The 14,122-nt window shown below is 32.6% G+C and overlaps 1 protein-coding gene across 1 annotated transcript in view; it reads left to right on the top strand.

Moving 5' to 3' along the window:
• Positions 1 to 5,159: 5,159 nt before the first annotated feature.
• Positions 5,160 to 14,122, top strand: part of LOC145726562 (uncharacterized) — a 34,921-nt gene continuing 25,958 nt past the window's right edge. Inside the window, exon 1 of the mRNA XM_081975702.1 lies at positions 5,160 to 5,315. Within this exon, the coding sequence (XP_081831828.1) occupies positions 5,304 to 5,315 (12 nt within the window). The 5' untranslated portion in view covers positions 5,160 to 5,303. The remainder of the gene's footprint in view (positions 5,316 to 14,122) is intronic.

Genomic DNA, 14,122 nt, shown 5'->3' on the forward strand with positions numbered 1-14,122 from the left:
TTCGGACCTCATCGAATACGGAGGGTATTTCATAATTGGGCAAAATGGTTACTTGTATTAAGTGGGGTCGTCAATGGACTATAAAACTGATGATTTACTATCAGAATGTTTGGAATTTCAAAAAAATAAAATAAACGCGGCTGCCGTTGCATCATTTACAGTGTTTTACTGGTCGAATCTGAACTTTAGGTCAGGTATGGAGCGCAAATTTGGGTTGTAAGATAATTGATTTTACCTATTTTGGTTGTAGAGTTTTTTCGGTTTATGCAACCAACTGATAAATTTAAACTAGACCAGAATCATCCAAAGGTTAAACCAATCGGTGTCATTACGATGCTCGAAATGTGGTTCATCGTAAACAATGCTTCCTCCCACACATTTTATTATGCATTAATTTGAGTTTGGTGTTTCTTTTATTTTTATATCGATAATGGTTTCACGATTTTTTATGTAAGTTTTGCCAGTAATTAAAGCATCATAAATTGAGTATACAAATGAATAATTAAAGAATAAAATATTAGTAGAAATTTGAAATTTTGGAATTAAGATAAATACCATACGTGTTACATTTGAAAAATATTTACGCATAGTTTTCCGTTACGTAATGAACCTCTTTACGCCCAGTTGTAAAAAAAACGCACAGTTTTAAGATCGGCCACAAACTAAAAAAAAAAAAAGATTTTGTTTACATTTCTTCCTTTATGAGAGTATATTAGATGCAGATCATCGCGTAATGCATTGTTCATACAGTTTTAAGAAACTACCACTTCGTCTAGAAAATTATCTGCAATACACACATCAAGTAATATTACTGAAAATTTTCCCTTTCTTTTTAATAACTCTAATATCACCATAAATAATTATTTTAAGAACAACACTAATAATTATTTAAGTAACATGATTTGTGAATTTTTTTATTACGTTATTTTTTTTTTCTTTATTGGCATAATACCTATGATTAGTACAAATATGATGTCAATACGTTGAAAATATTCTTTTTTAATGAAAAGTTACTCTGAATTATATAAATTGCGAAAACATGACTTTCCATTTGGTTTTAGGTAAAGTATAGTACGTCCCACGTGCTCTAAGGTATTTTACGCACTCATGTAATTACATACACGCCGCTACGCGGCTTCGTGCGTAACTTTTTCCATATCGTGCGTAAAATGCTTCTTACATCACTAATTACGTAATATACTATTACATCTTCCTGTCACCTGTCACTTACGGTTAATCCGGAAATCGATGTCAACCAGATTATTTTAAATGGGATACTCTGAAAACTTGATTCTCCAATTCCTGTCGATTTCCAATAGCTGCTCCTGCATACACCGGTTCTTTAATTGTACCCCAAAGATACGTATCTAGACGAGTAAGATCTGGCGGACGAGGTGGCCAACAGTGTTACCAAGTCAAAATACTCGATGGCGGTAGAATAATCAGTCAAAAAACGATAGATAACGGTAGATCAAAAGAAATTCATTCATTTTACATTATTTTAATCACTGATCTTGCTTTGAAAAATGATTTTTCATTTTTTCTTTAAGAATTGTTTTGACATTAGTGACAGATATCACGTGGTATTAAAGGATAATTTAGCTGGGCAGTCACGTGACCATTGTCAAAAATCATAAATCTCAAAAACACTCTTTATATCGAATACTGCAAGAAAACGTTTCTAAACCCTGATTTTTGCAACTTTTGAGTATTTGACAGTTTTGACGTTAATGAGAGTTGTCACGTGATTGTAGAACACTATTTAGTTAGACGGTCAGGTGACAATTGTCAAAATAACTGTCATACATCTCAGAAACACGTTTTATATCAAATACTGCAAGAAAACGTTTCTAAACACTAATTTTTGCAACTTTAGAGCATGGTTTGACAGTCTTGACAATATTGACAGTTGTCACGTGATTGTAAAACATTATTTAGCTAGACGGTCACGTGATAATTATCAAAATAACTGTCATAATTCTCAGAAACACGTTTTATATCAAAAACTGCAAGAAAACGTTGCTAAACCCTGATTTTTGCAACTTTAGAGCATGGTTTGACAGTTTTGACGTTAATGACAATTGTCACGTGATTGTAAAACACTATTTAGCTAGACGGTCACGTGATAATTGGCAAAATAACTGTCATATCTCTCAGAAACATGTTTTATATCAAAAACTGCAAGAAAACGTTGCTAAACCCTGATTTTTGCAACTTTAGAGCATGGTTTGACAGTTTTGACGTTAGTGACAGTTGTCACGTGATTGTAGAACATTATTTAATTAGACGGTCATCTGACAATGGTCAAAATAACTAGCTGTCTGTTTGTTGAAATCTCAGAAACACGTTTTATATCAAATACTGCAAGAAAACATTCCTAAACCCTGATTTTTGCAACTTTAGAGCATGGTTTGACAGTTTTGACGTTAGTGACAGTTGTCACATGATTGTAAAACATTATTTAGCTAGACGGTCACGTGACATATGCCAAAATAACTGTCATAATTCTCAGAAACACGTTTTATATCAAATACTGCAAGAAAACATTTCTAAACCTTAATTTTTGGAACTTTAGAGCATGGTTTGACAGTTTTGACGTTAGTGACAGTTGTCGCGTACTTGTAGAACACTATTTAGTTAGACGGTCACGTGACACTTGTCAAAATAACTGTCATAAATCTCAGAAACACGTTTTATATCAAATACTCCAAGAAAACGTTCCTAAACCCTGATTTTTGAAACTTTAGAACATGGTTTGACAGTTTTGACCTTATTGACAGTTGTCAGGTGATTGTAGAACACTATTTAGTTAGACGGTCATGTGACTGTTGTCAAAATAACTGTCTGTCTGTTTGTTGAAATCTCAGAAACACGTTTTATATCAAATACTGCAAGAAAACGGTCCTAAACCCTGATTTTTGCAACTTTAGAGCATAGTTTGATAGTTTTAACGTTATTGACAGTTGCCACGTGATTTCAGAAGACTATTTAGCTAGATTATTAAGTGACAATTGTCAAAATAACTAAATCGTCCAAAATTCCAGAAAATCGTCTTGTTTCGAAAACTGTGTTAAAATGTAATTCTTGCAAATTCTAGTAAAATGTTGACAATTCTGACAATAGTGACAGACATCACGTGGTTTTAGAGAATAATTTGAAGTAAGAAAATGACTGTTTTAAGCGCATTTTTAGAATCCTTATTAAATTTTTAATTTAATATACTGGAAAAGTATAAAAAAGCTTCACAACCAACATAATGGCAATAACGAAAATCAAAAACAGTAGATTACTTTAGGACACTTTACTTGAATCACCCAGTATATTTATTGGTATCCCTTTCTTAGATATTTGCCATCTTCTGTGAAATTTGACTATTTTTTAGTTCCCAAAATAATTTCATTTTACACAAATCAGAAAACAAGTTTTTTTAGGATTTCTATGTTTGGTCCTGTTAAACAAAATTTGTTCTAAGAGTGGGTGTAAAGTAACGTCGAACATAGCGATACAAGGTGATTATAAATTGGCCTCAAAAGATCAGCTCTAAAAAGGACAGAAAGTCAAGTTTTTGAAATACATAGAACATCCCTATTTTTATAATTTCATCTTATTCCCTGTTCAAAATAAAATTATGGTAGTTTACTTTTTTGACAAATTCATACTTTTTGAAATAATTAAAAATGAATTATTTTATATCTCTAATAAAAATAATATAATACTCAATGACATCAAGAAAACCATCAGCATAGAGAATAGTGCAATACAGGGTGTCCTACCGGAAACTACCGCGGTCAATATTTTTTATAAACGATAACTTTTTGTAAATTTCAGGGTTTAGAATTTGCATTGGGACTTCAACATCTAAAATATTTTTACGTTCTGTAAAGTTGATACCAACTACACTATTTTAAATGGAACACCCTGTATATTATTATATTTTTAGATTCTACTTACAAACGTCAAAATACTTTCCATACAGATGTAAAACCGCAAGTAAAATTAGTATAAGCAGTACTAAATGTATTTTATAACTTTTTGTCAGTTATGACATTTGGCCGTCGGTTACAGTTTTGCTCTAATCCTAGAAACTGTCAAGTTCAATCCCATGAAGGTATAAAACAACGAAACATACTTGAAAAGTAACGAAATCAGTTTTACTTTGGTTGCAATGCATTTTATACCTTTATTAGTGCATTTTTGGCATTTATAACAGAATTTTAATAGTTATGACATTTGGCCGTTATTCTACACGCATGTAATGACTATTACTCACTGGATAATTTAACTTAAACTTTATCTTCATGAGTAATAGTTATGCTTGTTGAATAATATACTATTTTGGAACACACTTTTAATTAGTGATTGAAAAAATTAGAGTTACGTGAATTTCCTACCAAGTTACCTACCAAAGCAAATGCTAATGTGTTTAAGTTAAAATATGTTTGAACAGTACTTTTTCAAGATTTTACAAAAACCTTATTTTTAACGTGTATTTTGGCAGATTTACTAATTATTTTGTGTCTGTCGACTTTCAAAGACCGAAAGTGAAAAAGGTCTAGTTTAATTTTCCCTTTTAGTTCGAACCACTTGAACTGTGGGTTAATTGCAATGTAGAAACAATATAATTACTACTTGTCAAGAATTCGTTTGAAACTTCTCTAGGACTTCACTCCATGTGAAAGTTCTGTTAAAGTGCATTGAACTTGATTTATTTTTCTACTAATTTCAATGTTAAAATTGTATTACCAAGGCTCATCTTGATATAATGTCAGATCATTAATCATCAATAAGTTTTAGATAAGGTCTGGGTGTCCAAGTTAAGAAAAAACAATACAACAGTGATCTAGTCGTGACATCCTTATTGTTGTTGCTTATTCAAAAAAACCCATTTTTTCCCTGTAAAACACTAAAAGGGAAATTAATCTCTTATTTAATCTATTCAGTGTGATTGTGTCTGGTTATCAATTACTCAACCCGTCAACAACCACCGGGTACACACACACACATTTTATATACATAATATTGTGGGAACGATCCCTAAATTCTGCGAGTATCTCCTTCCTTGTTTTGTTACATTAAGTCTCATTAGTGTAACAGAGACGTCCCCTTCTCCAAGATTCATCTCCCACTTGATTGTGCCGTATAAAAGTACCAGCTATTTTAATGGTACCATCCTTATATGCAGTGGCCAGTGTCGGACTGGAGGGGTTTTCAGTTCAGTGATTTTTCGCGACTTTTTTTTTTTTTTTTTGAATGGTTTTTGTATTGGAACTTTATTTTGAAAGCGAGTTCTAGTGTTTTGGATAATGACGATAAGGGTGAGTACTTTAAGGTTAATTAATTTTTAAAATAAATTATTTAATTTCAATCATTAAATGCTATTTAAAGTTACTTTGAAAGTTAACCACATTTAAGTAAATAAAAAACAGATTTACTTTTTTATTAATATTATACATTTAAATTATAATCAAAGATGGGTGATATGGTAAAAGTACGTAGATAATTGATTAAATAACATTTTACTTAACGTAAAAATGTTGTGTGTAAATAACCTAACAAATTAAAAAAGTATACTAGATTGTCTACATGTCTACAAATATGTTTCTAGACAATTAGTATTTAAAACATATTTTATTGTACTATAGGAAATAATTTGATATCATAACATATTTTTAAATAAAAAAAAATTGACACTGTAAAAAATTGTTTTAATTTCGACCTTTTTAATACAACTTTTCGTTTTTACCTCGATAAAATGCAACCTCAAAATGTCGTAATTATTTACATTAATTACATAAGCAACGTTATATTTTCCATTATCCACAAGTAGTAATTGCCCATCTCTGATTATATTTTTTTTTGTTGATGGTTGTTTTTTGAAAGTTTATTTTTTTCATTCTGTTTTTGTAAGAAATGTTCATTCAAGTTATGTAAGAGTATACTACAATAGTATGTAGAAGAGTATTCTACAATAGTATGTAGAAAAACAAGAAATGTCACATTTTAACTATATTACATTGAAAGTGATAACAGAAGCGTATTTCTCAGTCGAATTAAGAAAGCAGTTTGGTACACACTATCACTTTTTGCCTTGTAACTCTTTAGGGAGTACCTTAAGGGCAAAAACATCTTCATACAATCTTGTAGAGGATAAAATTTCCTACAACTTTTCTTATTTACACTTTTTTGTAGCTCCTTAAGTAACGGAGCTACGTTCAGTCGAAATCAAGTTAGTTTAAAAAAGTATGACCCTTTTAAATGTCAAAATATTATTTTGAGGGTCAGGTGACCGCTTTTCAGTTTAAACTAATATTTTTTAATTCACGTGACTCTTTTTAAGGTACAATTGATCACGTGACTATTTTCAATCAGCAAATTTAATTTTAAAGGTCACATAATCATTTTTTAGTTTAAACTGATATTTTTAAATTCACGTGACTCTTTTTAAGGTGCAATTGGTCACGTGACTATATTCAATCAGCAAATTTAATTTTAAAGGTCACATGATCAATTTTTAGTTTAAACTAATATTTTTAAATTCACGTGACTCTTTTTAAGGTGCAATTGGTCACGTGACTATTTTCAATCAGCAAATTTAATTTTAAAGGTCACGTGATTATTTTTTAGTTTAAACTGATATTTTTAAATTCACGTGACTCTTTTTAAGGTGCAATTGGTCACGTGACTATATTCAATCAGCAAATTTAATTTTAAAGGTCACATGATCAATTTTTAGTTTAAACTAATATTTTTAAATTCACGTAACTCTTTTTAAGGTGCAATTGGTCACGTGACTATTTTCAATCAGCAAATTTAATTTTAAAGGTCACGTGATCATTTTTTAGTTTAAACTGATATTTTTAAAATCGCGCTACTCTTTTTGAAGTGAAAATGGTCACGTGACGAATTTTAATCATCAAATTTATTTTAAAATATCTGGTGACACTGTTTTAACGTGAAAACGGAATCCTAAAGGTCACGTGACATCTTCAATCATAAAATATAATTATTAAAGGCAGTTCTTAAAAATGGAATTCATAATGTCACGTGACTCTTTTAATGTCAAGTGACAGTTTTAAATGTCAAAATGTTATTGGAAGAGTCACGTGTAATTGTTTTTCACTTTGACATGATATTTTTAAGGGCACGTGACTATCTTTACATTCCAAATTGTCACGGGACTGTTTTAAATGTCAAAGTATTATTTGAAAGGTCACGTGACCGTTTTTCAGTTTAAATTGAGATTTTTTAAAGTCACATGACTCTTTTTACAGTAAAAATAGCCGCGTGACGATTTTCAATCATAAAATTTAATTTTAAAGGTCACGTGACTCCTTTAAGATTAAAAATAAGATCCATAATGACAAGTGACAGTTTTAAATGTCAAAATGTTATTGGAAGAGTCACGTAATTGTTTTTCACTTTGACCTGAATTTTTAAAGACACGTGACTCTTTTTACATTTCAGATTGTCACGTGACTGTTTTAAATGTCAAAATTTGAGTATCCAGTCAATTTCAATGCTATGTTCACGTTTCCAAACCCTGAATGTCTCATAATTGTCCTATAAATTCAATGATTGAATTGGAAACTTTGAAAACTGCCTTGAAAGTCCATAAATTTGACTATCAAATCAATTTCAATGCTTTGTACACGTTTCCTAACTCTGAAAAACTTATAAACTCACTCATTCACTTGTAAACTATGAAAACAGTCCGGCAAGTCCATAAATTTGACTGTCAAGCCAATTTTAATGCTTTGTACACGTTTCCAAACCCTGAAAGTGTCAAAATTGTCCTAGAAACTCACTGATTTACTTGGAAACTTTGAAAACTGCCTTGAAAGTCCATAAATTTGACTATCAAGCCAATTTCAATGCTTTGTACACGTTTCTTAACTCTGAAAGACTTAAAATTGACTTAGAAACTCGCTCATTCACTGGTAAACTATAAAAACTCTTTGGAAAGTTCATAAATTTGAGTGTCAAGCCAATTTCAATGCTTTGTACACGTTTCCAATCACTGAAAGTCTCAAAATTGTCCTAGAAACTCAATGATTTACTTAGAAACTTTGAAAACTGCCTTGTAAGTCCGTAAATTTGACTATAAAGCCAATTTCAACGCTTTGTACACGTTTCCTAACTCTGAAAGACTTAAAATTTACCTAGAAACTCACTCATTCACTTGTAAACTATGAAAACTGTCTGGAAAGTTCATAAATTTGAATATCAAGCCAATTTCAATGCTTTATACACGTTTCCAATCCCTGAAGGTCTCGAAATTGTCCTAGAAACTCACTGATTTACTTGGAAACTTTGAAAACTGCCTTGAAAGTCCATACATTTGACTATCAAGCCAATTTCAATGCTTTGTAGACGTTTCCTAACCCTGAAAGACTTAATATTGGTTTAGAAACTCACTCATTCACTTGTCAACTATAAAAACTGTCTGAAAAGTTCATGTTTTTGAGTATCAAGCCAATTTCAAGGCTATGAACACGTTTCTTAACCCTGAAAGTCCCAAAATTGTCGAAGAAACTCACTGATTTACTAGGAAACTTTGAAAACTGCCTTGTAAGTCCCTAAATTTGACTATCAAGCCAATTTAAATGCTTTGTACACGTTTCTTAACTCTGAAAGACTTAAAATTGACTTAGAAACTCGCTTATTCACTTGTAAACTATAAAAACTGTCTGGAAAGTTCATAAATTTGAGTGTCAAGCCAATTTCAATGCTATGAACACGTTTTCAAACCCTGAAAGTTCCAAAATTGTTCTAGAAACTCACTGAATTACTGGGAAACTTTGAAAACTGTCTTGTACGTCCGTAAATTTGACTATCAAGCCAATTTTAATGCTTTATACACGTTTCCAATCCTTGAAAGTACCAAAACTGTCCTAGAAACTCATTGATTTACTTGGAAACTTTGAAAACTGCCTTGAAAGTCCATACATTACGTTTCCTAACTCTGAAAGTCCTAAAATTAGCCTAGAAACTCACTGATTTACTTGAAAACTGTGAAAACTGCCTTGAAAGTCGGTAAATTTGACTATCAAGCCAATTTCAATGCTTTGTACACATTTCCTAACTCTGAAAGACTTAAATTTGACTTTAGAAACATTCACTTGTAAACTAAGAAAACTGTGCTGTGATTTTCGCAAATACTGCAGATGTGGACTTAATCTTAATTTTGACAGCACAAGGAGTAGTTTGTGATTGGTCAAAAAAAGCAGCAAGCTGAAAGCTGCTTTTTTGACCAATCTTTTGAATAAAGAAGGAAAATTTGAATAAGTCTTCAATCTGTCGTCTTGATTAGACCACAATAGTCTTAGACACCGAAGATATTGTTTAGGTTAAAAATAAGAAATATTTGACCATGTCTGTTTACCAAAAATGACGTCTAAGGCAAATGTTAAGTTATAATAAAGTACATTTTGACCTGTCTAACAACCACGTAAGTCTGTTTTACCAAAAGTTGTAATTAAGGTAAAAATGAGATAATGTTCAACTAGGTCCATAACTTGTAAGTTTCACTTGTCATAAAGGGCATTTTCAAGTTTTAACTTCCTTTTAGGTAGTTCCCCCAAATGTAGGTAAATGTTCACCAACATAAGTACATTTTCCTTTCTGCTTGGTTATTATAGCCAAAAATGTTTGTTGGGTAAGTACACTTAATAAACATTTGAGTTAACCCTCTCTCGTTTTGTCCAACCATTTTCGAAATCACATTTATGTTGGATGGGAAGCTCGATGCACGTAGAACAAATCTGAGACACTCTGTACACAAAAGAACTTATTACAAATGAAAAAGCTAATTAGTGTGTAGTTTAATGATGATACGTCTGCCAAAATTGATAATTAAGCACCAGACAAACCTTCAAAACCACCAAAACAATATTTTTCTTTTCTCATAATGTATTTTTTTCGCACGTAACAAAAAAAAAGGTCGGTAATTTCTTATAAAGTATATAGTTCACGGACGAGGATGTGAAATACCAAGTTCGAGTTGCGGTTTTGATTAGCTACGGGATAACGCAAAATTTTTTCATTCAAGCCAAAGCAGAAAACATTAATGTCGTGCTTGTTGTTACCATCTCGGATTGTGGCTGTAATGTGTTTTATCATGTCAACTATAAAAGTTTCAGTTATGCGGTCGGATCTGATTTTAATTAACTTTAAAAGCCACCTAGATAACCTCGGAAAGGATGGGAGTGTTTACTTAACATAAAGAGAACAATAATGAGCAACCATGTTCGAATCAATACTTATTACCCTTCTAAGTAATTTAATATTTGCAATTATCATAACAGCGACTCTGACACCATTAAATGTTATATAACTTATTTATTAGTAAGTTGAGAAATTAGTTTTCTCTACCTTAATGGTCATAGTTGATGTAGGCCAAAAATAGAGTCTCATCTCTAGTTCTAGTATGGCTCAAACACAACAAAAAAAGGAAATATTTTTGACCTAGGTAAATAACAATGTTAATGTCTATTAAGGTATATGATAATTTACTTTATATGAAGGAGACAGATAAATTAGGTTGTCTCTGGAAGTTTATCTAGTTATCTAACATAAAAAATCAAAAAAAATTAAAAAAAAGTTTTTTGAAAATTCTGATAATACCACTGTAAGATAGGAGCATGTATGTTCGCCTGCTATAGCCTTCCAAATAATGAAAATTCCAATATTTATTCAATATCTCAAAAACGACAACATTTAGAGAAACACCTGTTTAGATTAAGCAAAAGAATCAAGAAATAGCATAAGTTTACTATAGGGTTGTCAAACGAATATCCGTTGTTGCCACTGAATTCACGTAAATGCGGCAACTCTGGAATAACGAAAATATTTTAGATGTATTCCTTATGGCCATATAAAAATTTTTGTTTCGAACATGTATTATTTTTGGTTTCCTAGATTAAGAACCTCGCATTTTTCGTAGGCCACCCTATACTATATAGTATTAAAACGGTATGTCTAGCGTTTTTGTGGTTCTATTACCGTTTCCCTTTTTTTTTGTCTATAATCTACTGTTTTTAATTACAATGTCATTATGTTGGTTGTCAAACTTTTTATATACTTTTTCAGTTTATTGAATAGGAAATTTAGTGAAGATTCTAAAAATGCGCTTAAAACACTCATTTTGTTACTCCAAATTATCCTCTAAAACCACACGTAATGCCTGTCACTATTGTCAAAATTAGACTAGAATTTGCAAGAATTACATTTTAACACAGTTTTCGAAACAAGGCGATTTTTTTAGATTTATGACAGTTATTTTGACAATTGTCACTTTATCGTCTGGCTAAATATATAATTCTACAATCACGTGAACTGTCACTAACGTCAAAACTGTCAAACTGTGTTCAAAAGTTGCAAAAATCAGGGTTTAGAAACGTTTTCTTGCAGTATTTGATATAAAACGGGTTTCTGAGAATTATGACAGTTATTTCCAGAATTGTCACGTGACCGTATAGCTGAATAGTATTCTACAATCACGTGACAACTCTCACTAACGTCAAAACTGTGAAACTGTGTTCAAAAGTTGCAAAAATCAGGGTTTAGAAACGTTTTCTTGTATTATTTGAAATAAAATGTGTTTTTGAGATTTATGACAGTTATTTTGACAATTTTCACGTGACCGTCTAGCTAAATAGTGTTCTACAATCACGTGACAACTGCTACTAACGTCAAAACTGTCAAACTGTGTTCAAAACTTGCAAAAATCAGTGTTTAGGAACGTTTTCTTGCAGTATTTGATATAAAACGGGTTTCTGAGAATTATGAAAGTTATTTCGTGAATTGTCACGTGACCGTCTAGCTAAATAGTGTTCTACAATCACGTGACAACTGCCACTAACGTCGAAACTGTGAAACTGTGTTTAAAAGTTGCAAAAATCAGGGTTTAGAAACGTTTTCTTATATTATTTGAAATAAAATGTGTTTTTGAGATTTATGACAGTTATTTTGACAATGGTCACGTGACGGTCTAGCTAAATAGTGTTCTACAATCACGTGACAACTGCTACTAACGTCAAAACTGTCAAACTGTGCTCAAAAGTTGCAAAAATTAGGGCTTAGAAAAGTTTTCGTTCAGTATTCGTTATAAAGAGTGTTTTTGAGATTTATGACAGTTATTTCGACAATTGTTACCTCATCTTCTGGCTAAATAGTGTTCTACAATCATGTGGCGTCTTGCTGAACTAGGGTTCGATTTCTGTGCTAATTGTCACGTGTTGTGTACCTAGGGTTCAACGAACTTGATCGCCAGCTGAGTTGTTTCTGATTAAGGATACACAGGGATATTAATTCCTTCACAACAGTTTATTGATAACACAACAAATTCCACTTGGAAAATAAAAATTATGATTTGTACAGGCTACACATATTGATTTGCACTCAGAAAAATGCAGAATGTTCATAACTGCTCATCATTGAAAAAAACGTGTTACTGTCCGCCAACTGCCAAAAGTCACACACTTCACCGTCTGTGTGTTTTCTGTCATCGTGGCTGGATACTCCATATACCCCCCCTCCAGTGACGTCGTCACTGTTGTCCTGGAAACGGACGGTTTTCTTGCTAGACAAGATGTTCTGATTGTGGAAGGTATAGTCATGGTCATGACGAACTGCCGCTGCTTGGTCTTCTTGCAAGATGTATGCTGGCTTGACTCGGTCTAGGCTAACCTTGGTCACATGTCCATTCACGCGAATGTCTATGGTTTTGTCATTCCGTGCAATAACTTCGTGTGGTCCGGTATAAGGTGCTGATAGAGGTCTACGCACCATATCTTCACGCAGAAAAATGTGGGTCGCAGTCTTTAGGTCAGGGCTAACAAACGGTTTTTGTTTTGAGTTCCATTTTGTAGGAGCTGGTTGCATAAAACTCAAATTCTCCTTCAAGTTTTGCATGAATAGGCTTAAAGGTGGTGAATTTTGATTCGGTGAAAACATCTCAGATGGTAATCGTAGTCCTTCTCCATACAAAATTTCGGCTGAGGAATATTTGGCGTCATCCCTTAAAGCTGTCCTTAATCCAAGGAGTACTGCAGGGAGTGCTGATAACCAATCCGGTTTGTTGTGAGCTGTGATGGCAGTTTTTAACGTTCTATGGAAACGTTCTATTTTTCCATTGCTTTGTGGGTGGTAAGCTGTAGTCCTAACTCTTCTGATGCCCAACAAAGTATAAAAACTGGTAAATAAAGCACTCTCGAACTGAGTTCCACGGTCAGTTATGATAATCTCTGGTGAACCAAATCTGGAAATCCAATGCATAAAAATTGATCGAACAACTGTCTCAGTTCGAATGTCTGCTACAGGAATAACTTCTGGCCAATGTGAATAACGGTCAATTAAAGTTATGCAGTATCTAAAGCTTTCACATACTGGTAAGGGTCCAACAATGTCAAGGTGTACACATGAAAATCTAGCTTTAGGTGTGGGTATTGTTAACAATTCAGTTTTTGTGTGTTTATGTACTTTTGACCTTTGGCAAGATATACATGTTTTAGCCCACAAATGTACGTCCTTGTTCATTGATGGCCAAAAAAACTTTTCTGTCACTAACCTGCGTGTTTCCCGGATGCCTGCATGTGCCAACCCATGGATTGAGTCGAATACTTGTTTCCGAAATCCTTTCGGTACGTAAGGTCGAAATTTTCCAGTGGATGTTTCGCAAGTTAGGCTAAGTTTTAGCGCTGGAAATTTTAGGTTTTCAAATTTCATGTCAAGCTGCTGTTGGTATTGTTTAAGTTCTACGTCGTCAAGCTGTGCCTTTGCGATCTCTTCATAGTTTAAAGAAGCTGTATATGAAATTTCTTGGACTCGAGACAGTGCGTCTGCTGCTTCGTTCTCTTCCCCTTTTAAGTACTTAATGGTTGTAGTAAATTGACTGATGAACTCTAACTGTCTAGCACGACGTGTTGTTTCTCTGGAGTTACTGCTATGTTTTGTCTGAAAAGCATAAATCAATGGTTTATGATCAGTATAGATAGTTACTTCTCTGCCCTCTAAGTAGATTCTAAAGTGTATCACAGCAGCATATATAGCGAGAAGTTCGCGGTCGTATGTGCTGTATTTGACTTCTGAAACGCTGAGTTTCTTTGAGAAAAATCCTAAGGGT

The sequence above is a fragment of the Ips typographus genome, linkage group LG3 (genome assembly GCF_016097725.1).
Source record: "Ips typographus isolate SLU linkage group LG3, UJ_Ityp_2.0, whole genome shotgun sequence".
In the NCBI taxonomy this organism is placed as follows: Eukaryota; Metazoa; Arthropoda; class Insecta; order Coleoptera; family Curculionidae; genus Ips; species Ips typographus.